General features: G+C 36.0%; 2 protein-coding genes across 4 annotated transcripts in view; both read right to left on the reverse strand.

Annotated features, from left to right (window-relative positions):
* Positions 1 to 5,533, reverse strand: part of LOC137035779 (TGF-beta receptor type-1) — a 104,123-nt gene extending 98,590 nt beyond the window's left edge. For both annotated transcript variants that reach the window (XM_067409414.1, XM_067409412.1), the window contains exon 1: positions 5,318 to 5,533. In XM_067409414.1, the coding sequence (XP_067265515.1) occupies positions 5,318 to 5,381 (64 nt within the window). In that variant the 5' untranslated portion in view covers positions 5,382 to 5,533. The remainder of the gene's footprint in view (positions 1 to 5,317) is intronic.
* A 3,365-nt stretch (positions 5,534 to 8,898) lies between these two features.
* LOC137035371 (activin receptor type-1-like) overlaps positions 8,899 to 27,138 on the reverse strand; it is a 68,489-nt gene continuing 50,249 nt past the window's right edge. Inside the window, exons 10-11 of one of the 2 annotated variants that reach the window (XM_067408575.1) lie at positions 13,240 to 13,370; positions 8,899 to 9,882 (exon numbers count right to left, since the gene is read on the reverse strand). In XM_067408575.1, coding sequence (XP_067264676.1) covers positions 9,748 to 9,882; positions 13,240 to 13,370 — 266 coding nt within the window. In that variant the 3' untranslated portion in view covers positions 8,899 to 9,747. The remainder of the gene's footprint in view (positions 9,883 to 13,239; positions 13,371 to 27,138) is intronic. The other variant, XM_067408576.1, reaches the window with a different exon arrangement.

Consider the following 27,138-nt stretch of genomic DNA (forward strand, 5'->3'; position numbering starts at 1 on the left):
AATGACACCCAATTTTTCCATGTCTACAAAGGTTACTATAATAAATACATGTAAGTAATGACTATATACACATACGTCTTAGAAAGCAGATCTTTAGTAGATAGCTTTGTTTAGTTAAGGTAAAGATTAATTGCCCAATTTTGCATGTTTTTTTTTTTTTTTAAGTCTTTGAATTTGTTGCTTAGATTAATCTTAAATCTTTGTCAACAGAAACACTGTTTCTGCCATCCAAACATGCTTTAAATGCAGAAATCGTATCAAATAGCTGCAAAGTAATCCTTACTGTGGCCTTTTTGAAAAATATTTGGAATCTGTGGATGATAATAATATGGTACTCAATTCTCCAGCGATGCTACGCAAAATGAATAAATTATGCAGATTACGACACTTTTTGTTTGTTTTGTTTTGTTGTACTGTTTGCTATATCTAATTTATTTATTTACTGATTGAAGTTTTTTGTCAGTTATTATTTGTTGAATAAAAGCTTATTTTTACTTAGGGTTACTTAGGCTTACCGTCACTGTGGTTTGTGTATTAAAGGAGGTCCATGCATGTCTCCTTGTTAGTGCAGTATGCCAGAACAAAGAATGTAACCATACCAGCCCTGTCAAACAACAGTTTTTGACATTCACACTTCTCCTAGACTGTCACCATATTCCATACAGATCATCATCAGACCATGCTGGTAAAAAGTTGTTAAAAACTTTTTGATATCTCAGAGTTTTAGTATAAAAATAGTCACATTTTAATAAAGGGGCCACATAGTGTCACATTAGGCAAAGGAAAAAGAGAAGGAGAGGCAAATCTATTACAGCTGTTTTATTTGCAAAAGCGGAAAAAAAAGAAGGTAATCCAATAATCTTAGCACGCAGGATCAAAAACACAACAGCTTTGTAGCTAACGCAAAACCAATACTAGACAATGAACAGAACCAAACTCAGGGCTTAATACACAAGAGATAATGAAGGTAAAATGGGGTCAATCCAACCGTCTCCATTGACTTTGTATTGCATGAGGCTGCCTCCTTGTCATTTCTGACCTATAACAAAAAAACTGAAAAAAAGTCTAAAAGCCGCTATGTACAGCAAACAAGCTAAAAAACCCAGAACTAAGTTTTTATAAGCTATCGAACTGTAAAAACAGAAAAAAGTGGATACAGGCAATAAGAAGTGAAGCATCAGCAGGAAGAATGGGTCAATTTTGGGATCCTGACACTCAGTATGCCTCAGTATGCCTACGTGTGCAGTAAACATTTAGTCACTAATAAGTCAAATATCCAAATGTCAATTTTATATATATTTCCTGTCACTGATTACGTTCCCCTCCAGTGGATGTAGTTCTCAGTGTAAACAAACAGCATGGATGTGGACTACTTGTATTCATATTACTTAAAGTGTAAACTGGAGTCCGCTCACCGGACGTGTTCCACACATGCGCTGTAGATCGGCGTGTACAGTTCCACACATGTGCAGTAGATCGGCGTGTACACCTCCACACATTTCTTTTCCAGCGCATGCACACTTGGTGCTTTTGTAGCCTAGGTTTTTGTAGTGCTACCAGTGACACTTAAAGCCCCGGTTATACTTTCTGCATTTCAGAGTGCTGCGCTACAACACCTCCGCATTGGGGTGTGTCTGTAATGAGTGTTTAATCTATGCTTTTTTTCAACACACGATCAATAAAATCAACACAGATACATGCATTTACAGATGGAAAGAGGCAAGCTTAGTGCCAATTGCCCTATGTAAAGATGATGATGATTTGTGAACCCAGCCAGTACAATTACAATGAAACAACTAAACTACAATTTTTCAACTGAAAAGCAGGATGGACAGGATAAAACAGGTTATTTGATTGTAATATTAATTCTGCTACATCAAGTTAAATCTATTAAATGATCCAAATATTTATAATTAATTATGAGAAGTTATGAAAAATTATTCATATTTCCCTTTTGAGCTAATTTGCTACATTAATTTTAAGGTACAGCTATAATGTTTCAATTTGAATACAGTTCATATAATGTGTTATTTGCAAGGTCTATACCAATAAACATTTTGAGATCATGACCTCCAGACAATTTCTTTTCAGATAAAGTGTACCAGCTAGTCTGGTAAAGTGGGCCATCCATAATTTATCAATAAAATGAAAACACATGGTTTATTAACACATATTATCAAACAAACATAGTCAATAACATATTTAACTAATCCACAAACATATAGCCTAGGCTATGAATAAAATTCATAAGTTTACTCAATTCATGTGAACGTGTTGAATAATTCCACACTTACATTTATTTTTGAAGAAAGTTGCTTTTTTGCGGGAAAGTTATTAAATTTGGCACATCAAATTTTGAGTCTCTAACACAATCCCTCTAGTGCAGGGATAGGCAGCTTCAGTTCTGGGGGGCCACTGTCCTGCAGAGCTTAGCTCCAACCCTAATAAAAACTCACCTGCTTGTAGCTTTCTATTAATCCTGAAGACACTTGTTCATGTGTGTTTGATAAGGGTTGGAGCCAAAATCTGCAGGACAGTGACCCACCAGGGCCGAAGTTGCCCATCCCTGCTCTAGTGCACCAACTGTCAAAAGAAATATTTGTTTATGCTAGTAACTTTTAAACAGTAAGGGCTAGAAACAAAATGATTTTGTTCCCGAAATTTGGAGTTTCTAACTCAATCTCTGTAATGCCACCAACTATGCTAATAGTTTCTTGACCATAAGGCCTAGAAACAAAATTCTTTTGTCTCTGATTCCTTGGCTCAAGCCGATTCAATTGCATAATTTTCCATCATGAAATTTTTTTCTGCCATTTTAACAAAAAACAAACAAAAACTTTTTCAAACCCGTCCTAGAGGGTTACGCCTGTTTCACACATAATCCGTCTGCAGTGCGTGTGCGGTCCGTATGCAGTGCGTATTTGTTGCTGAAGTAGGAAGTGGCCATGTTTGCAGTGCGCAACGAGACTGTTCGAGTTTTGGCTTAACCAATACAACAATGGGTAAGTTTTTTGTCAACACCAACAGCCGACAAAACTGCTTCCCATGCCTTTTCCTTCGCATTCAAATCTTTGTACAATACACTTGCAGCACAGCAAAAATAGACCCGGTACGTAAACGATTGCTGCACTGCTGCAGACGCACCGCTCCTGGAACGCAATGACGGACCGCAACCGCGTGCAGTGTGAACGCTCTAATCCGTTAACATGGGTGCGTAAAAAAATACGCAACACATACGCACTGCAGACGGATTATGTGTGAAACAGGCGTTAATCTGATTTTTACTACAAATGGCCTACATCATTTTCCGACCGCAACTTGTTAAATTTGGTATGGCAATTCTACCATTTTTGCCATTTTGGTCATCTGTCATGTTATGAACACAATGTATCACTACAAAACTCAGTACGTGTCATCAGCACCATGCCCTGAAGGTACTCAAAAGGTTTCAAGACAGCACCACCTTGTAGTCAAAAAGTATAATGAAATACCTAAGAATGCAATAGCTATTGAGTAATTTTACCTATTGTAATGAAACTGGTCTTGATAGATTCCTTGAGTCATACCGACAACAATGATAATTATGCCATAATCACTCAAACTTGCTATCCACCATTTTGATTTTTGTTGAAAATATACTTTTTCAAACAACTCCTACACCATTGGTCTAATTTTTACAAAAAATCGGCTCAGATCATCCTGAGTCACCAAACCGAAATGGCATGATGCTGTATCTCAGCAACAGTTTGGTATATTGACACTAAGAATTAAAGGTGTTGTAGTCCCCATTGTATCTGTTGGTTTTCTTATAATTATTGGGGGCCAAGCACCAATGGTGCTGTAGCCCCTACTGTATCTGTCGGCTTTCCTATTATTATTCCTCCCCAATAGGAGTCTATGACATCCCTATCAACAGTAAAATGGTAAATGATGAAATTTAGCACACTTATAGTGGTGGTTTTGAATGTTAATCTGACTGACTTTGGGGTCTCTAAGACCAACCCCATAGCACCACCACAAGTTATAAATTCACTTTTCTTTTGATTATAACTTTTGAACCCTTTGCCCTAGAAACAAAGTTACTCACCTCATACTGATCACATTCAATGTCTTACATAAGACTCTTACTGTATAATTTACTGTATTCTGTTTTTTTCTCTACTCCTCCAATTTTTTCCCAAAATTGGCTCATATGATCACTGGACCAAACCGCACAGAAATGACTGAAAAGCATGTTGATATTCATATTTGTTCAAATGTATGTTAGGCTAACAATGTCAACCCAAAGTTGGATAAGAAACTGTATCTAACACTTCATTAGCAGCATGATCTGAGAATTAATGCCAAATTTTGGATCAATGCCACCAACAGGTCATGAGATCAAAAGAATGGCTATTTTTGCTCATAACTTTGGAAATGTTTGTCAGATTGCAATGGCTCTCTATGGATTCCTTGGGTCGTGCCAAATCCATCAATACCATTTTTTCTGGGATTGGATGAGCCACTTGTCCGGCATTTTGAAATTTGTCATAAAGAGTTATTTTCCAACATTTTACTCATCCACCATTTTTAGGTATATTAAAGTTTTGTTTTTTTTTTTTGTTTTTTTTGTTTCCTCGCCTACAAATCTTGTCCAGTTTTGTCCAAAAAATCAGCTCAGATGATCTTTGGACTGAGCTGCAAAGAAATGCATAGATTTTTATATTAATTTATATTCATTACCATTTCTGAGAAACACCTTTCTGAAGTGGACGTGCCTGTGTTTGTTGACCTATGCTATCTTAGCTAATCCATTAGCATGCTAACCATTTGCCATTCTTACATTAAGACATTAAGAATCTCCAGATTACAGAACATCACTTCTCAGAGATTCCACGACCCGACAAGTGCAGATTGAACATGTTCAGTCGGCAAAAACAAACGGCATTGGTTGGCATCTGCCTGTGCAGTGTAAATTAGCCTTTAAAGATGTTTAACGAGTAAACTCCCAAGTCTGTGCTTTTATGTGAACTAGACACACATGTGAACACCTTCTCCAGACACTAAGGTTTTGATCTTTTGACTTTAACCAGTTCATTACATAATGCTCAGAGTCCGTCTAAAACAGTTAGTTAAGCATAATCATAGTAGAATGAGGCAGTCATTAAGTTCACAGCTGTGTCAGGTCATCTAAATACAGTAAGAAGATTACATAACATGTTTTTATGACTATGAACTCAACTTTACTAATATATGTTACAGTCGCAAATATACTTCCATTTTGTCTCAAAACATGTTTAATAGAGTAGAGAGTGAGCTGACAGGGCAGAAACTGTACCTGCAGTGAGTTCCACAAAAATGAAGAGTAAAAGCGCCGCTTCTGAGCACCTGAGATAAGACATGACATCTGTCACTCTCCGCACATCAATACATCCACTTTTACGGACGAAATCATCATGACTCTAATCTGCTGCATTTCCAAATTGACTGCTAGCATTTCTCCACTCTGAATAAATCCCAGAGTGACTGAACACGCAGAGAGAGACTTGCTCCTCCTCCTGTGGCTCAATGTAAGAGGATTACAGAGAGAGAAAGACAGAGATGGTAGGGCGGTGGGTGCACCAGCTAACCTTAACCGCATGACCGGGAAACATATCCAGTCAATAACCAATAACCTCAGTAAAGGAAGTATAGAATATTTTATTTATTTCTTTATAAGAATAATTACTGGAATCATAGAGGTTGCAGGACCTGACTGCTCTGATGAGTTTTTAAGCAATACTAGTAATAGTAATAATAGTAAAAAATAATATATTTTTTATTATATTTAAAAAAAAATATAAGAAAAATTTACACACCTACATCTTGTTATAAAGTTTACATCCCCTGGTTCTTAATGCATCGTATTTCCTTCTGGACCATCAGTCAATATTTGAACCTTTTTTTTAATAGTTGTGTTTGAGTCCCTTACTGTCCTCAGTTTAAAAAGATGGATCTCAAAACCATACAGCCCCAGCTGTAAAGGGTCCAAATATGCAAAAGATGCTGGAAAACTAAAGAATTTGCAGGACCTGGGGAATTTTCTGAAGAACGTTGGCCAGTTTAACTGCTCAGGACAAAAAAGGGACTCATGACAACCATCACAAAACAAACAAACAGCCACGGAACATCCAGGTAATGCCACACAGTAAGAACCATTTTTGAACAGGGTCATTTTAATAAATTCTGCTTTTTTTTTTTTTTAGTCTTGCGTAAACAACTTTTATTTAAAATATCTTATTCAAGAGAGTACTAAAAAAAAAAAAAACAGGCATTTTGTATGATCCCACTTATTTGCATGACTGTATACATCAGGGGTGGCGAATGCCATCCTGGAGAGCCACAGTCCTGCAGAGATCAGCTCCAACCCTAATCAAACACACCTGAACAAGCTAATCAAGGTCTGAAGGGTTACTAGAAAGCCACAGGCAGGTGAGTTTTTATCAGGGTTGGAGCTAAACTCTGCAGAACTCTGGCTCTATAGCAGGGATGGACAACTCCGCTCCTGGAGGGCCAGTATCCAGCAGAGTTTAGCTCCAACCCTAATCAAACACACCTGAACCAGCTAATCAAGGTCTTTAGGATTAGTAGAAAGTTATAGGCAAGTGAGTTTTTAATCAGGGATGGAGATAAACTCTGCAGGACACTGGCCCTCCAGGACCGGAGTTGTTCATCCCTGCTCTATAGGACCGGAGATCACCACACACAGTCAAACCAAAAATTATTCAGACATTTTTTATATATTTTTATTATAGTTAATTTATGTAAGAGCGGATAGCAAAATAAAGTAAATTGTGACATATTACACCCAAAAATTCTTCATACTGTGGACTACCAAAACTGATAAAAATTTGCAACCAAAAAATTATTCAGACACTTTGACCAGTGTCATCTGACATAATTAAGATTATTTTTTTCTGATACAGTTAAACTCTGAGATCTTGTCATATTTTGTTGCCATTTTTTAAACTATAGTGAATAAACTGTATTAATGAATTAAATGTTCAAGGTGTCTGAATACATTTTGGTTTGACTGACTATATATATATATATATATATATATATATATATATATATATATATATCACTATATATATATTATATATATATAGCCCTATATATATATATATATATATATAGACAGCCCTCTCTAAATATTCTATACATATAGCCCCATATAGTTATTAGGGCTGTCAAGTGATTAACAATTTTAATCAAATTATTTACACGATATGGTAAATTAAATTAATCACACATTAAAATTGGAATGAGAATTTACTCCCAAAAGATAATTTAAAGTCATTATTGTGTTAAATGAGAAAAGCATCACATAGCTAGTAAAAAAGTAGCTTTATAAAAAGAAAATACTTTCAGTTGATTCAACATAGCATTTATCACACATAAACTTTTAGGCTTCAACAGCCATGAGGGTGAGTAAATGATGACAGGATTTTAATTTTTGAGTGAACTATATCTTTTTTTTTTTTTTTTTTTTTATATGGAAACATACTTCTTTTTTTTTTTTAAATGATACTCTAAATAAGAAACTAAAACTGCCAGTAGGTGGCCTCAATTTATTCAGGAATGAAATAAATGGTTCTCTTTATGAATGAGCCATTGGTTCACCTGATTGATTTGCTCAAAACGTGGATTCATTCAGAAAAGAAACACTGCTGTGTGTTTCTCAGAGACAGAGACAACAGTTCTGGTCTGGCTCATGCAGTGAGTTGTTGCCCTGTTTCATGTTCGTGGTAGCGACAGGGTGAGTGAGTTAAATGCATTAATTTTAACACAATATTTTTTCCCATAACTAATTAAGTTAATGTGTTAAATTGACAGCCCTAATACATATACATTATTATATATATATATATATATACACACACACACACACACACAGTACAGTACAAAAGTTTGGAACCACTAAGATTTTTAATGTTTTTAAAAGAAGTATATTAGAATATTAGAGTATATCAGCATATTAGAATGATTTCTGAAGGATCATGTGACACTGAAGACTGGAGTAACGATGCTGAAAATTCAGCTTTGCATCACAGGAATAAATTACTTTGTCAAATATATTTAAATAGTACACAGTTATTTTAAATTGTAATAATATTTCACAATATTACTGTTTTTTACTGTATTTTTAATTAAATAAATGTAGCCTTGGTGAGAAGACGAAACTTCTTTTAAACATTATAAATCTTAGTGGTTCCAAACTTTTGGACTGGACTGGACTGGACTGGACTGGACTGGACTGTACTGTACTGTATATATATACACACACACATAATGGGTCTCATCCATGAAACATTCGTAAATATACGAGTAAATATGTGAGTGATTTTCTCCTGATTCTTATTAAATACTTTGTAAACGTCAGAAGTGATAGTGAAATGTGTGTGTGTGTTAATGAATTCCAATCAGTCGTAAATGGGACGCGCGTGCACGCTCATTCTTAATTACCATAAATCACGCCCATTAAATCCAACTGACAACTATATATGGGCATCATATTATGACACCAAACGAAGGATTTTGGCCATTTTATAGGAAACAATTTCCATAACAATTAAGGGGCCATTAGTTTGCCCAGCCCTATTGAAATCAATTAATTATTTGATTAAAGTGCTCCGTTTGCAGATGCTATTACTGGCTCTCACAATAAAATTAAAAAGAAAAAACATTTGGAAAATACGAACATTTTAATGAATCCGAAAATTTGCGCCAGAACCACTTTACACACAATTTACACAAAAATTTGTTCTGCTCATGTTTCATGAATGAGACCCACAGTATATATATATATATATATATATATTATATATATATATATATATATATAGTTTTAACTCAGCAAAAAAGAAACATCCTCTCACTTCAACTGCTTTATTTCCAGCAAATGTCTCTCTATAAAAAAAGATTCTATGGTAGTTTAAGTTTGCATTTGAGACCACATTCTCGTCTGTTTAATAATTGTAATGAATTATCTGATAAACAAAACACTTTCATCCATTTTTGAATTCTGGATCTTGCAAGTTGTTTTTATTCTTTTAGCATCAGTATTCACAAACAATATGAAACAAACAAAAGACATCTGTATGATGCTAAAGGTGCAGTGATATACAACACTTCTCAGAATTAATACATTACACAACAGGAGGAGCATCAAGAGAGTGACTGAGGTACAACCCTAAAACTCATTGTTCATTAATGAAAGATATGAGTGTTTGACTGAGTGTGTTTACTGTCTACTTACATTATAATGGCAATGATAAAGAGCCAGCACAAATAAAATTATTCCTTATTTCTTTGTAGAGTTGCTGTTTGTTATGGTGTAGCTGTATTATGAACTAGAACTGATTTGAAAGTTTGTAAAGTTAAAATTCTTTAAATAATAGCACTAGTATGGAACATAAAAAGCTGTTTTAAAAGAAAACTAACACTAAAGCGTATTTAAATGCCCAGCTGTTGTAACATGACAAGATGTGTGAAAGGTCTTATGTGCTAAAAGAGACTACCATATGAAAAACTGTCTGCAGTCTTTTAAATGCCCACTACAACATCTTTGGATGCCAAAATATGCCTGCTGTAAACTCAAAATAAATATGATGTGCCTCTATAAGAGCACTAATTCAAGATAATCTCTTTTTCCGGTTTGTTCTCGAGATGAGACATCTGCTGGACGTGATAAAAGGCCTTTAGGGTCTTCCGTAAGGAAACAGTTCATATGTCCACTTTTACTTTGTCCAGAGAATTATCAATTTTTGTCAGTGTCTTTTTGATGCGTAATGCTGTAAGTCTGGCTGATGGGTTCTGGTACCAACATTCCTTCATGAGTTTAACGATTGATGTTAAAGTCTGAAAAATAAAAAAACAAAAAAGGAGACTGAATCAAGCAATGTGAGGGTGAAAAACACAAAGCAATGGAGATAAGAATCCTCAATAGAAAGAAATAAGAGATTTTGCTATAATGTATGTACTGCAGTTGATATATCCTTATGGCTATTAGAGAGCAATACTTCCTTACACAAGTTATTTACAAATAAGAGCTACTAAACATAAAGGGAAGTATGGTCTTGCATGTGCATATAACAGATTCAAATGTGGTGTGAGATCCAATAACATAGTAATAATTTATTGTTTTCATGTGATGTGGGCTTTCCTCCATTGCCCGCCAGTAATTTTTACTAGGTTTGTACTAAGTACTACTAAGTACTAATGTAGTAAAAAAGTGATATTAAAAGACAAAAATCAATATCCACCTTATTAATGATGCAAACCATGGTACAGGCAAGCAGATTAACCCAGAATATAAACACAAAACAAATGCATAGTTTTTCCATTAAGCGTTTTTCCATTGAAAACCATTAACCAATTAACGTGTTGCGTTTATATTCTGGGCTCATCTGCTCGTCTTTAAAGTATACATCTCCAATAACGTGTATACTAAATTTTATCTTTTTTTAATATCACTGTTTTAGTACATTAAGGCACTTTAAGTGTTTTTCATGTTAAGTGTTTTAGAATGTCCCACTGTTTTTAGTAATCAAAATACTGCAGAAGGTGCTGTATATGCATCACAATATTTGAGAAAGAGGTGGCTTGAAACAGATGTAAAATTAACTGGCCTGTGCTTCAGTTCAATGGATGTTTTGCCATCCAGGTCTCTGCGGATTTTAGAATGGACTTTATAATATTAGTTTTACTTTATAAATTTATTTGTTATATCAAATATTGAATTATGATGCATTTGTTACAATGAATAAACTTCTCGTTTGGTTTGTGTCCATCAGACCCCCGATAAGATAAAAAAAAAAAAAAGATAAAAAAAAAAGAAATTAAATTTAAAGGATTAGTTTACTTACAAATGAAAATTACCCCTGGCTTTACTCACCTTCAAGCCACCCTAGGTGTATATGACTCTTTCTGATGAACACAATCGGAGAAATATAAATAAGTATCCTGACGCAGCCGAGCTTTATAATGGCAGTTAGCGAGGATCAACAAATTTGAGCTGAAGAAAGTGCCTCCATCCACATCCATCCATGATAAACGCGTACTCGTAACGCGTAATAGTAATAAGTAAAATAACTAGCTCTAAAATATCCAGACCGCCTTCCATATTCAAATTACAAAAAAAACGGAACTGGTGTTACGTCAGTTAAGCTTTTTCCGTAAATTGAATAGGGAAGTGAACTGTAGTTGAAGTTTTGAACTGTAAGAGTTTTACACTTTCTTCGTAAGTAGAATATGGAAGGTGGTCTGGAGGAAGCTAGATACTTTACTTCATAACATTTTTTTATTTTTTTTTATTTTTTTTACACAAACGCATTGTTTCACTTCAGAAGGACTTAATTAACCCCCCGGAGCTTTGTGGAAGATGTTTAAGGTGGATGGATGTGGATGTAGGCACTTTCTTCAGCTCATACTCATTGATCCTGCTTGGATGCGTTTATTAATATTTCTCAGATTGTGTTCATCATCAGAAAGAAGAAAGTCCTATACACCTAGGATGGCTTGAGGGTGAGTAAAGCTTGGGGTAATTTTCATTTGAAAGTGAACTAATCCTTTAAGTACTTTTCATGTGGAAAGTATCTCATTTACTGGATTATCCAATAATAATGAAAATTTGATGTTTATAACCGGATGTTAAGGACAGTTGGACATAGTGGTGTTTTAGAGGTAAAAAATGATATAAATACTGTTCGGTCTCTCGCACAAACCAATCATTTCGTGTCTTAGGACATCAGTGTGTCTTCACGAGCCGCAGGGGTTAATTTGGATTTGTCTGTGCATGTTTTTTTTACTCTTATAGACTAAGTTCCCACTGACATTTATTATACGACTGACAGATCGCAACAGTTGGAGTTAAAAATCATAATTTGTATTCTACTGAAGAAACAAAGTTATCTACATCTTGGATGCCCTGGGGGTAAGCAGATAAACATCAAATTGTAATTTTTGGGTGAACTATCCCTTTAATGCATGGTTATTAAATATAAAACAATTTTTACATTGTATTTCCAGCAAAATTAACTATTTTGCAATATATACACTTACCTGGGATATAAAATAATTAAAAAATTTATGTGATTTGAAATGTAATACCACCTAGTGGTGGGAGAAAAAAAAATCTCAAATGCATCATGATTATTTAATCAGCAATTCTGAATCGAAGCTTACGAACTGCAGTATCGATTCTAAGATAATTTTGGAACCACACTTTTTGCTTTTAATTTTGACAACCATCTTCTGCTTGCTGTGAATTCCAAACACATGTACACACAAAAAAACTCAAATAAGTATCTAAACTTCCATAAAACTCTGACTGAAAGACTGCTTTGAAATAGTCAAGTGTGCTGTGTGTGTGTAGGCTGTGTGGGACTGTCTGAGCAGTTAAATGCACTTCCATCATTCACTGCTCTTGTCTGGAAACATTAAGATACTTAAAGCACTCATATATACTGAAAACACTATTTATTGCTTGTAATGCATAATGTGTATTACTGACTCTTTACTTTTGTATATTTTGAAGCTATATTTAGTTTGTAGAAAAAAATACTTGATTATATACAATTGTTTTAATTATTTATTTGTAATTAATAATTTATTTTGTAACTAAGTACTTTTATAATTAAATTGTCTAAATAAATTAAATATTTAATATAGTTAAACAGGAAAAAAGGAAGTGTTATAGCTTTGCATAAAAAGCATTGCATTTCATTGGTATTGGCAATGGCTACTGAAATGTTGATGACCAAGTGTAATAGCACTGTAATAGCAAATTTTATATTTAGTTATCTTTATTGTTGGCAACAACAATCATTGCATTTCACTGGTATTGGTAATGGTCACTGAAATGTTGATGACGTGACAATGCTAACCCCTAATGTGTATTAATTTTAAAAAACGACAAGATGCATTTAGAATCATTTTGCAAATTGTTACCTATAGAATCATAATATAATCACAAGGTCAGTGAAGATTCATACCGTACACTCTTTTTCCTAACTAGCTAAAACCATGTAATTGCTATTCAAATATGTTGATTGACTAAATTGTTGCATTCAATGTGGAAAGAGAAATTGCTTGCCAATGGATCTTGTTAGGACATGGTTTAATTTTCATCAAAGATTTTAAACAGTATGACTGATTAACTTGATTTGAGAAGGTTTGATTTGATTTTATTTGAATCTGAGCAGGTACGGTACTTACTGGATCTGAAAACCATCTGTTTGGGATGTTCGGTCTCTGTTGGTCTGTGCATATCACCTTCTTCATGTCCTCAAAGCTTGGGTCGCTCGGCACTACGTCATGGAATGGGGGCTTGTAATCTTCAACAATACCTGCACAGTCAGTAAAGACAAAAACACATTTGGAAATCCCCCAGAAATAATGATCAGCCATTATTATCAGATCTTATTGTCACAAAAGTATTAGACTGGCTAGAAAATTACACAGATAATCACTGAGCACTGATTGTGCCAACTGAAATGTGTCTGTCAGCTTCATCAAGAACACCAGCAGTACTGACTATATATAGAGTACTGAAGCCATTAGACCAAAGGGAGCAATAGGGATCCATTTTAGATGAGACATGCCAATTGCAGCAGACAGGCCTCTGAAGAAATTAATGTAATGACCCTTTCAATGTGACAGGGGCAGAAGCCAAATAACACATGCACCCACAAGCAAACACAGAGCCTCATTTTGGACAATGTTTATTTATTATTATTTATTTTTTATTTAGTCAAACTTCTTGCAATAATGGAATGAAGTGCAATGAAAGACCACAAGAACCAGACAAGTGAAACTGATCTTCACAATCTGACTTCTGACTTGTGATGCAGCCTGAAATCATAATCACACTGATTGTTCAATTGAGCTGAATGATAACATCACTGTTTCCTGCTGAGTTGTTTTATAGACGAATTGAACTAATTTAATAATTGATTATCTTTACAATGGAACTGAATCAACACTAAACTGGAAAAAAAAAAAAAAAAAAAAAAAAAAAAATTTCAGTGCCTGTCCTTCCAGGGGCGTAGTTTGGAACTGATGGATTTATTCAAATCCATCAGTTACAACCCCCCCCAATATTTCAACATGAAAATCACAGTAGATCTATACTAAAATATGTATAATTAATTTATTTTGTAACAATAATTTTGTTTATAATCGAATGTGTTTGTCATAATAAATATTAGTCAAAAAAATACCCCCCTCCATTGAACTGATTGGTAACGCCCAACCATTGCGCATCGCACTTTCACCAACACAACGCGAGTGGAGCTCTACTGTTTGAATGAAAGAGAGCGGGTATCACCAAAAATGAAGAGAATCGCTGCCCAGCCGACTATATTAAACTTCTGTTTAAAGAGGGACGTTAAAAAGAATAAAGCATGTACTGAGAAGGAGGTATGAAAACATTGTAATAGCTAAGTACACTCCACATATATTTTAGCTACCTAAGCCATTGCAATTTAGCCATAACTATCAGTGTAACTGTAACCAATTAATGTACTAAAACAGCCATCTATTTTGTTACTTCATTTCTCAATAGCGTCTTATCAATGACAAAAATATTAAAATCTGTGTTTGTTTTCTTCCTTAATCTGACTTTTGAACGAATTGGCTGAATGAACGATTTAAGTAGCTCACTCATTAAAACGTCGAATCGCTGCCACCTACTGGCGGTTTCAATATATAACATAATTTATTTCTTTTTAGAATCACTCCGTTATGTTAGAATTTGATGAATGGTTATACATAAATTCCATAAAGTTATAGATGATGATAGATAGATAGATAGATAGATAGATAGATAGATAGATAGATAGATAGATAGATAGATAGATAGATAGATAGATAGATAGATAGATAGATAGATAGATAGATAGATAGATAGATAGATAGATAGATAGATAGATAGATAGATAGGATAAGATAAGATAAGATAGATAAGATAAAAAAAAAAAAAATTACCCTATAACGCTACATATAAAACAGTGTTTTTTTTTAATTGAAAAAAAATAAAATAAAAATAAATAACAGGCAGCATACCAACACTCAACCCCCCCAATGTTGAAACCAAATCTACGCCCTTGGGTCCTTCCTATGCTCAAACTAAGCAAAGGTGCATGGGCCCCCCAACCACCAGGGGGTCCCCTTGCTCTCAAATATTATTTAGATAGCGTAACACTATAAACATATTTTTTATAACATTCAACTTAAGTGGAGTCATGCAGTAATTATTTTTTTTCTAATACTTTTTCCTAAATTGTTGGACTTTGAAATTGTAGATAATGACATGCATCCTGACTTAAGTAGGTATGTATTTTTGTAAAAAAATAAATAAAAATCTCTTATTTAGTCTTGACAAATCAATAAAAACATTAAAAACAACAACAACAACAGCACTCCAGTCCAGATCTCCGGGTTCAATACTACAACTGTTTCTCGTTAGAAATGCTACTTACGGAAAAAATGAAACCGCTGCCACGTTCGTTCCGTAAGTTGAATAGGGAAGGCATTGGACATACAGCATAAGCCTTTTTGAGGAATGCGGAAAGCGGAAACATGTGCAAGGCAATAATATGCGTTTATAAAGCATATACAGTTGTATTTTTTTCGAAAATGTTCACTAGATAACACCCTTATTCCTCGTCTGGTATCGTTTAAAGCCCTTTGAAGCTGCACTGAAACTGTAATTTTGACCTTCAACCATCTGGAGGCCATTGAAGTCCACTATAAGGAGAATAATCCTGGAATGTTTTCATCAAAAACCTTCATTTCTTTGTGATCAAAGAAAGAAAGACATGGACATCTTGGATGACATGGGGGTGAGTAAATTATCAGGAAATCTTTATTTAAAAGTGGACTAATCCTTTAACACACTAGCCCCCCAGAAGTGTAGGACCAGCACTGTGTATAGTACAAAGCAATATAAAAATAAAGGTGAGTTGATTTGACTTGACAATGACTGGTCAGTATATTTCCCTCTCAACTAGAAGCGAAGTGATGTACTGATGATTATATTATATTATATTATATTATATTATATTATATTATATTATATTATATTATATTATATTATATTATATTATATTATATTATATTATATTATATTATATTATATTATATTATATTATATTATTATACACACACAACTACAGTTCAAAAGTTTGGGGTCAGTACGATTTTAATGTTTTTGAAAGATGTCTCCTATGCTCACCAAAATTGCATTTATTTGATATTTGAGTAAATACAGTAAAAACAGTGATACTGTGAACTATTATTACAATTCAAAATAACTGCTTTCTATGTGAACATATTTTAGAAAGTTACTTATTCCTGTGATCAAAGCAGAATTTTCAGCAGCCATTACTCCAGTTTTCAGTGTCACAGTTTTCATTCTAATCTGCAGCCAATGAGCTTGCAGGTTGACATTTAAATGGTTTGGTTCAAAGTATGCTGACTGCAGCATCTTAAGATAAGTGAATGGTCTTTCATTATTCCAAATCACAAAACATGTTGTGGTCTATTTTTATCAGTTTCTAAATGAAGCAACCTTACACTAGGCTTAAATTGTTTAACAGTTGCACATATGATGCAAGGAGTGCCTCATTAAAGGGTTAGTTCAAAAGAAAAAAGAAATATCTACTCACCCTTGTGTTGTTCCAACCTGTAAGACCTTTTTTCATCTTCAGAACACAAACCCAAGAGGTTTTTTTTTATGCCCCATAGAAAGCAACATAATTACCACATTCAAGATCCAGAAAAGGAGTAAAAACATCATTAATAGTCAATGTGACTACAGTGGTTCAACCTTAATGTTATACTTTTATACGACGAGAATACTTTTTGTGCAAAAGCACAAAACAAAAATAATGACTGTTATGAGCAGAGTTATTTATTCATTTATCCCATCCTGTTGTCCTGTGTTTGTCTTGTGTATTTTCTCTCGCTGTGTATGTGCCTATGCATGTTTGTATTACAGATGGGCGTGACTTGTGATAACCTGTTGGAGGCTGCAATTGGTTCTCCTCCTCACCTGATCTGGATATAAAGACCGCCCCAAACACACTGAAGAGGCCATCATTGTGCCATCGAGTCTTTGATCATAGCATATCTTATCATTACTCCGTATCGTTTATTAGTCTAGAGTGTTGTGCCAGAGAGATTGTTTGTGAGTGATTAATTGGAGTTTGTATTTGTGAGTGTGACTGACTGTAGTATTTTGTTTGTTGATATTTCTTGTTTATTTGACCCACGCCTGTTTGACTATCGATTACTGGATTCTGATTCTGCTTTGTTTGCTACGGACTTCTGTAAATATTACCTGTAAATACTTTTGTATATATCTTTGCCAAATCAAGGGATATAGGGGGTTTGACGCCATTTTATTTTGTACACATTTTCATATTGTTTTTGGTTAAGGAGATAGGTAAGTTTAAACTGTATTTTGTTTTCTTTATTTTCAATTAGGAATTGTAGAGGTTTAACAAAAGGATTATTTTGTTTATTATTTTGGTCTTGTCTGCCCCTGACGCTAAACCCTCTGTTAGAAATAAATCTTTTCTTTTTGGAATCTCTCTGGTAGTGAGACTCTCTTCCTGTTGCGGCCAACCCCTAGACGGTCGTAACAATGACTTTAATCAACAATTTCTTCTCTACCCTGTCAGTATCCTATGCTGTTCACATTGTAAACACTTTGCAGCACTTGATGCATGAGCAGTAAATAGTGAGGAGAGGGTCAACAACAACGCCACTCATTTGCCATGTTTTCATATCAGGCTTGTGTGGAACCAGCTTTATTATGTTAGCAAATCAAATTGTACCTGTATCTGTGTGGACTCCACCCATTTATACAGTATCTCACAGAAGCAAGTACATCCCTCACATTTTTGTAAATATTTTATTATATCTTTTCATGTGACAACACTGAAGAAAATACACTTTGCTACAATGTAAAGTAGTGAGTGTACAGCTTGTATAACAGTGTAAATTTGCTGTCCCCTCAAAATAACTAAACACACAGCCATTAATGTCTAAACCACTGGCCACATAAGTGAGTACACCCTTAAGTACTGTATATATATATTGGGAGTCCAGGAAAATGGGCAGTGGGGATTTATGCTGAAATGTGTATGATCAATAAACGCATAGTTGTTACAGTGCCTATAAAAGTCATCATACCCTGTGAAAATCTTTACCTTTTGTCACATTACACCCCGGAAAACAAAATAAAGTCTAACTGTGTACACATTATAACCCTCATCATTAAAGTGAAAATAACATTTTAAAACAAACTGGAGGATTATTAAAAAAAATAAAATAAATAGAATTACAGGGTTCGAAAAGTCCTTAGTCCCCTGATTTAATACTCCGCAGAGCCAACTTTTGGTGTAATTACAGCCATTAATCTTTTTGGATATGTCTGTACTAGCTTTGCACACCTAGATTGAGGAAAATTTCCCTATTCTTCGCTCAATCCCCGCTAAAGAGAAACACCCCCACAACATAATGCTGCCACTCACAGTAGGTGTTTGCTTTTTGCCAAACATAGCACTGAAAGAAAGAAGTCTTTCCTGAAAAAGTGCCTCACTCAGTCTTGTTTGTGCTATGCAAAAACACACCTGGAAGACTCTGATGTCAGGCCAAAATTTACCTTTTTTGACTAAACTCCAAGAGCTATGTTTGGCAAAAAGCAAACACAGCACACTACCCAAAACACACCAACTGCATGGTCGTGGCAGCAGTATGCTGTGAGGGTTTTTCTCTTCAGCGGGGACTGGACGATTGTTCAGGATTAAAGGGAAAATGGATGCTGCCAAGTACCTCCAAATTCTTGAGGAAAACCTGATAGTAAACCGATACAAAATCTGTGCATGAAGATCCGTTGCCTCTCACCACAGAATTTGACTGAACTTTAGCTATTCTGCAAGGAAGAATGGGCAAATATTCCCCAATTGTTGTTCCCTCTTATGACATGGTGTCAGAAGTGTACTTTGTACCCACAACCAAGTTTGCCTTCTTTTAAGAGATATAAATGTCCAAGTTCATGCACCAAAGGCTTTCAACTTAGCACAGTCTGTGAACTGGCCTGTATGGATCCAGCGCTTTACCCGGTTTTGCATTGCGTTGAAGTACTAGTCAATTCCCTGCTTTACACAATGGGCAATGATGCCGAAGTGATATTAAGATCGTTCATGTTTGCCAAAGCTTTGCATGCAAATAATTACGATTGTTGTTGGCAAATTTAATTAACATTGAATTGGCCTCTATGAACTGGCTGAATACTGCGAGTTCAGTGCGAGCAAAAGGGAACAAATACAGGACAGAGTCATCATAGGGATGGCATATTGTGACGTTTCCCAAATGTTATAAACAGAACCTGAACTAATAAAGCGGTACATATTGCGCAGCAGTCTGAGCTCATTAAAACCCAAAACCTGAGCGGGGGAGTGGGGTGGGCACAGTAGAGCACGGACAATAGAAAGGCACAAAGTGCTTTACAGGACCACCAAATAGGGAAAGGGTGGTGAGAGGAAACAAGCCATAGACTGCTCATGCTGTAATCACACAGAATAATTGCCCCACACAAAATAAATGATGCTGTTGTTGTTTTTTAGTCGCCCAGTCGTGCCCGAATCTTTGCGACCCCATGAACCACAGCATGTCAGGCCTCTCTGTCTTCCACAATCTCCTTGAGTCTGCCCAAATTCATATTCATTGCATCTGTGATGCTAACCATCTCATCCTCTGTCTTTCCCTTCACCTTTTGCATTTAATCAATCCTAACATCAAGGTCTTTTCTAGTGATTCTTCTCTTCTCATTAGGTGGCCAAAGTATTTAAGCTTTAGCTTCAGTATCTGTCCTTCCAGTGAACAGTCAGGGTTGATCTCATTTAATTGATTGACTGATTTGACTGATTTGATCTCCTTGCAGTCCAAGGGACTCGCAAAAGTCTTCTCCAGCACCACAGTTAGAAAGCATCAATTATTTGGCGCTTAGACTTCCTTATGATCCAACTCTCACAGCCATACATTTTTTTATTATTATTATTTTTATTTTTATTTATTTATTTTTTTTTAACCCTTATTTAACCAGGAAAAGACTCACTGAGATCAAAAATCTCTTTCACAGGAGTGCCCTGGCCAAAATGGCAGCAATACAAATAGTTTCATCACAGATTGACATCATACATACAGAAGTAAAAACAATTACATTTCACTGCATCATCTTCTATTTGCTGGATAACCGCTTTAAATTGGTCTAAAGACAGCCAGTTATTTAACTTCAATTTCGATTTAAGGTGATTCCAATCAAACGGGGCTGCATACACATTGCTACTGGGAAGACCATAGCCTTGACTATACAAACCTTTGTCGGCAAGGTGATGTCTCTGCTTTTTAGTATGTTATCTAATTTTGTCATAGCTTTTCTCCCAAGTAACAAGCGTCTTTTAATTTCATGGCTACAGTCACCATCTACAGTGATCTTAGAGCCCAAGAACACAAAATCTGTAACCACTTCCATCTCTTTGCCGTGAAGTAATTGGACCAGATGCCATGATCTTAGTTTTTTTTTTATGTTGAGTTTCAAGCCATTTTTTACACTCTCCTCTTTTACTCTCATCAAGAGGCTCTTCAAGTCCTCTTCGCTTTCTGCCATTAGAGTGGTTTCATCTGCATATCTGAGGTTGTTGATATTTCTTCCAGCAATTTTAATAGCAATTTTAATTCCAGCTTGTAATTCATCCAGCCCCGCATTTTGCATGTTGTACTCTGCGTATAAGTTAAATAGGTAGGGGGGCAGTATACAGCCTTGTCATACTCCTTTCCCAATTTTAAACCAATTAGTTGTTCCATGTCTGGAGCTAACTGTTGCTTCTTGACCCACATATGTGACCCGTCACGGAAACCAGGGACACAAAATGAGAAAGAAACGTTTTTTTTTTTTTTTCAAAATTGGTGATTGGTCATTTTTTTGCAGAATCTGTTAGTTGAGATCACGAAGAAGCCTCTCCGTGTTTGAGATAGCAGTATTGGTATATTTAAAAGCATTGGTACATTTTAAGTTTGAAATCGGCTTGTTTTTCTGAGATTCTATCTCGCAGTAGGGGCGTGTCATTGTCTGTTTGTATTTCCTTACTGGAATCGGATACGCCGGCTTTTGTTTCTTTTGTTATTGCCCCTGCCCTCCAAGGGAAGCATGGCTACTTAGTATGCAGCGCCGGCTCTGCTGGATTATTTAGCTGCGGAAAAAAGTGGCAAATTATTGGATATTTAGAGGCCAACGGACGGTTACATATACGAAGAATACCCCGACAAAGAGAAAGTGTGCCCGAACGACTTATTTCATTGGAGGCAACGAGATCTGCAAGAATACTTTTCTGTTTCTTATGGGGTGAGTTTCCATAAACATCAAAGTTTTTCGTTTTGTGTTCATTCTAAGAACACGTACACATTTTCTCGTGTGTCTATTGTTATTAGCTAGCTCAGGACTGTCGTTTTAATTTAATTACTATAATGTGCTTTTAGATGGTAATGTTAGCATTTGCTAATTTGAATAACGCTTCAGTTGCTTGAAGTGACTGGTGTGAATGACTTAGCCCACGTAAACCTGCCTGTTAGCATTCTTGAATTGAAGCCCGTGGTGGAGAAAGTGCTACTTAATATTCTTAACAAGGATTTACTAACGTATTAGTAAATGTATCAGATTAAATTCCTACTTAAGTAAAAGTATAAAGTATCCGTTGCCGTAAAATGTGCGTTATTAAGTCAAAAGTAAAAGTATGAAGAGTTTAATGTACAGGATTTTTTTTAATCCTTTGACTCAAACCAGGTCTAACCACTAACTGAGGTCTAAACCAGGAAAGATAAATTAAAAGATAAATTACTGACATTTACAATGCACATTATCCTTTATTATTAATAGTATGCGGTCCAATTTTTCCCGTTGCGTCTGTCGTTGCTATGCAACCATGCAGCTTTACAGGGGGGAGCTTTACAGGGGGTACGGCTTATCTAAATTAGATGTAAATGAGCCCTATTGTCACTCCCAGCAGGCATGAACAGGTGAGAACTGCACAAGTTTTAGAGGCATTTCCTCTCTTTAGAGCTTTTTTGAGTGCCTACCTTCAAATGGCCACAACTTCTCCAAATATTATCAGATTTCCATGTACACATCGTTGGAAAGCTTGAAGACAACACTTTCAGATTATGTGAATAACTCAAAATGCCCCAGTAGGGACTTGTGTCCCTACTTTCCGTGATTGGTCACATATAGATTTCTTAGAAGACAGATGATATGGTCTGGTACTCCCATTACTTTAAGAACTTGCCATAATTTATTGTGATCCACACAATCAAAAGCTTTAGTATAACCAATGAAGCAGAAGTAGATGTTTTTTCTGGAACTCCCTTGCTTTCTCCATAATCCAGCGAATGTTGGCAATTTGATCTCTAGTCCCTCTGCCTCTGTGAAACCCAGCTTGTACTTCTGGTAGTTCTCGGTTCACATACTGCTGAAGCCTAAATTGCAGGATTTTGAGCATAACCTTGCTAGCATGTGAAATAAGCGCAGTTGTGCGGTAGTTTGAACATTCTTTGGCATTGCCCTTTTTCGGGACTGGAATATAAACTGACCTTTTCCAATCCTGTGGCCACTGTTGGGTTTTTCCAAATTTGCTGACATATTGTGTGCAACACATTAACAGCGTCATCTTTTAGGATTTTAAACAGCTCAACTGGAATACCATCGCTTTTGCTAGCTTTGTTGTTAGAAATGCTTCTTAAAGCCCACTTGACTTCACTCTCCAGGATGTCTGGCTCGAGGTCATCAACCACACCATCATAGCTATCAGACATATTATCAGACATATTACTATCTTTCTTGTGTAATTCTTCTGTGTATTCTTGCCACCTCCTGTTTATCTCTTCTGCTTCTATTAAGTCCCTACCGTTTTTGTCTTTTATCATGCCTATCTTTGCACGGAATGTTCCCTTCATAGCTCCAATTTCATTGAAAAGATCTCTAGTCTTTCCCATTCTATTGTTTTCCTCCATTTCTTTGCATTGTTCATTTAAAAAAGTTGCCCTGTCTCTCCTTGCTATTGTCTGGAAATCTGCATTCAGTTGGGTATATTTTTCCCTTTCTCCCTTACCTTTCACTTTCCTATAAATGATGTAGAAGATGCAATAAGTTGAACATTTTGCCATTGCATGTAAAACGAAAAAATGTCAAAGAGCTAGTAGTGTGTGATACTGAGACTAGTGATGCATTTTTCCTCGGATCTGTAATGAATGAGTCTGCTTCTGAGGACAGGTGGTGCATTACTCTGCCTATACAGGACAGAATGGTCAATTTCAAAATTGATACCGAAGCCAACATCATCATGTCACGCTCTACATATGAGAGCTTACATGGGCATCCTCCACTGGTCAAAACCAGTGTAAATGTGAGAAGTCCTGGGGGAAAAGTGAGCTGTATGGTAAAATTCCTAGCAAACACTGAAAGTAAAGGGGGAAGTTTTGGATTTTTGTCAAAGATGAGCCATTTACTTACAATTTGCTCAGTTGTAGTACTGCTTGTAAGATGGGCCAAGTACAGAGAGTAGATGAAATCACAGACCACGATGACGTCTATGGAGACACTGGCTTGCTCAAATGTAAACCAGTAAAAACTGAGCTTAAGTCAGATGCAACTCCTTGTAATCTGGCCACCCCCCCATTAAAATTATTTTTCCTCTGCTGCCTAAGGTAGAACAGGAGCTTAAGCGTACACAGTGCTTAGGGATAATTTCTGAAGTCATGTAACCAAAGGAATGGTTCTGTCAGGATTTGTGTTTACCTCAAATGTTTGAATCAGGCTGTAAAATGTGAGTCCTCAGGTTTTTGGCAAATCCTGTTGGACCCAAGCTGTGTGAACTTGACCACATTCATAATTCGAGTAGGGCGGTTCCGTTTTAATAGTCTACCGTTACAGCACCCAAAAATTTACAAAGAGAAATGAGTAGACTTCTAATTGGACACAAAGGCACTGTAGTTGTGATGGATGACATACTTGTTTATGGCAAAGACCAAAACGAGCATGACGAGAATCTTGAGGCTGTTCTGAGAACTATCAGAGAGTCAGGTCTGAAACTGAACTGTGATAAATGTCACTAACAAATCTGAGCTGCAGTATTTCTAACAGGTGAGATTCTAAGTAATTTCTTGCTCCACACAGAATATAAATCATTAAAATCAGTTAAGAAATATAAATGATATTATGCTTTTTATCCAGAAAAAACACAGCTCTGCATTTACTTGTATTTGTTTATAGAGCAGTCTTACCAGGTCCAATATGGTGGACTCACTGATATAATCACAGCAATGGGCCAAAGCGGCCAATGAGGTGTCTATGTACACTGGTGTGAAAAAATGTTTGCCCCCTTCCTGTTTGTCATACTTTAATGTTTCAGATCATCAAACTCATATTTAAATATTAATCAAAGATAACACAAGTAAACACTATATGCAGTTTTTAAATTAAGGTTTTTTTTTTTTATAAAGGGAAAACAAAATCCAAATCCACATGGCCCTCTGTGGAAAAAGTGCATAAAACATAACTTAACTGTGGTTTATCACACCTGAGTTCAGTTTCTCTAGCCACACCTAGGCCTGATTACTGCCACACCTGTTTGCAATCAAGAAATCACTTAAATAGGACCTGCCTGACAAATTGAAGTAGACCAAAAGATCCTCAAAAGCTACACTTCATGTTGAGATCCAAACAAATTCAGGAAGAAATGAGAAAGAAAGTAATTGAGGTCTATCAGTCTGAAAAAGGTTATAAAGCCATTTCTAAAGCTTTGGGACTCCAGCGAACCACAGTGAGAGCCATTATCCACAAATGACAAAAACATGGAACAGTGGTGAACCTTTCCAGGAGTGGCCGGCTGACCAAAATTACCCCAAGAGTGCAGCGTTAACCCATCCAAGAGGTCCCAAAGACCCCACAACAACTTTCAAAGAACTGCAGGCCTCATTTGCCTCAGTTAAGGTCAGTGTTCATGACTCAAACAATAAGAAAGAGACTGGGCAAAAATGGCTTGCATGGCAGAGTTCCAAGATGAAAACCACTGCTGAGCAAAAAGAACATAAAGGCTCATCTCAGTTTTTTCCAGAATGACACATGACCCCAAAGACTTTTGGGTTTATACTCTGTGGACTGACGAGACAAAAGTTTAAATTTTTGGAAGGTGTGTGTCCCATTACGTCTGGCATAAAAGTAACACAGCATTTCAGAAAAAGAACATCATATCAACAGTAAAATATGGTGGTGGTAGTGTGATGGTCTGGGGCTGTATTGCTGCTTCAGGACCTGGAAGACTTGCTGTGATAAATGGAACCATGAATTCTGCTGTCTACCAAAAAATCCTAAAGGACAATGTCCGGCCATCTGTTCGTGACCTCAAGCCGAAGCAAACTTGGGTTCTGCAGCAGGACAATGATCCAAAATGCACCAGCAAGTCCACCTCTGAATGGCTGAAGAAAAACAAAATGAAGACTTTGGAGTGGCTTAATGGGCCTCAAAGTCCTGACCTCAATCCTATTGAGATGCTGTGGCATGACCGGTTCATGCTCGAAAACCCTCCAATGTGGCTGAATTACAACAATTCTGCAAAGATGAGTGGGCCAAAATTCCTCCACAGCACTGTAACAGACTCACTGCAAGTTATCATTTGTGACATCTGCTTGATTGCAGTTGTTGCTGCTAAGGGTGGCCCTACCAGTTATTAGGTTTATGGGGCAAGCACTTTTTCACACAGGGCCATGTGGGTTTGGATTTTGTTTTCCCTTCATAATAAAAACCTTCATTTAAAAACTGCATGTGGTGTTTACTTGTGTTATCTTTGATTAATGATCTGAAACATTAAAGTGTGACAAACATGCAAAAAAAAAAAAAAAAAAAAATCAGGAAGGGGACAAACACTTATACAACTGTATTTATTGTCTATGGTTTGTGTAAGCGCTCTGTGAAGGGCGTCAATGGTTTCTATTTGCAGCATGTTTTTGAGCTTTGTTGCCAATTACAGGCATATCTGTTGAGCGAGTGAACAAAATGGCCTATCAGAAATTACAGAATTTTCTCAACAGCACTCAAAACAGAGAAGCTTTTGCGAATCCTTTCATTATAACCAACAAAGTATAAATACAATGTCAATAAGAGATTCATTGCACCGCTTTATCGACTAGAATAACAGGAGTTTTTGAAAAAGTGCAGCTTTGAGTACCTCACATTATAATTGACAGCTTCAGTGGTTATAATGGCAGCGATCTTTGCTCACTTTCCATATATACAGTGCCCTCCACAATTATTGGCACCCTTAGTAGATATGAGCAAAGGTGGATGTAAAAAATAAATCTGCACTGTTTATCCTTTTGGTCTTTCATTCAAAAAATTCACAAAATTCTAACCTTTCATTGAAGGAAAACAGTTGGGGGGAAACTCACATTATGAAATAAATGTTTTTCTCCAATACATGTTGGCCACAATTATTGGCACCCCTAGAAATTCTTATGAGTAAAATATCTCTGAAGTATATTCCCATTCATATTTAATTTTTTTTTTTAGCATACCAGGGTGACTAGAAGCATGAAATTGTCCAGCCGTGACTTCCTGTTCCACAGGAATATAAACATGAAGAAACACAAAGGCCAAATTCCCGTAGTCATTCATCACAATGAGTAAAACCAAAGAATGTAGTTCTGATGTGAAGCAAAATATTGTTGAGCTTCACAAAATAGAAAGTGGCTGTAAGAAAATACCTAAAACATTGAAAATCCCCATTTCCACTATCAGGGCAATAATTAAGAAGTTCCAATCAATTAAACATGTTACAAATCTGCCTGGAAGAGGACGTGTGTCTAAGTTTGAGTGGATAAAGACTCTCCAAGTATCACAGCTGGAGAATTGCAGAGATTAGTTGAGTCTTGAGTCTCAGAAAGCCTAAAAAAATGATCAAACAACACCTACATCCCCACAAGATGTTCGGGAGGGTTTCAAGAAAAATCCTCTGCTCTCATCCAGAAACAATCTCCAGCATATTCAGTTGTCAGACA

Source organism: Chanodichthys erythropterus, chromosome 14, assembly GCF_024489055.1.
Source record: "Chanodichthys erythropterus isolate Z2021 chromosome 14, ASM2448905v1, whole genome shotgun sequence".
NCBI lineage: Eukaryota > Metazoa > Chordata > Actinopteri > Cypriniformes > Xenocyprididae > Chanodichthys > Chanodichthys erythropterus.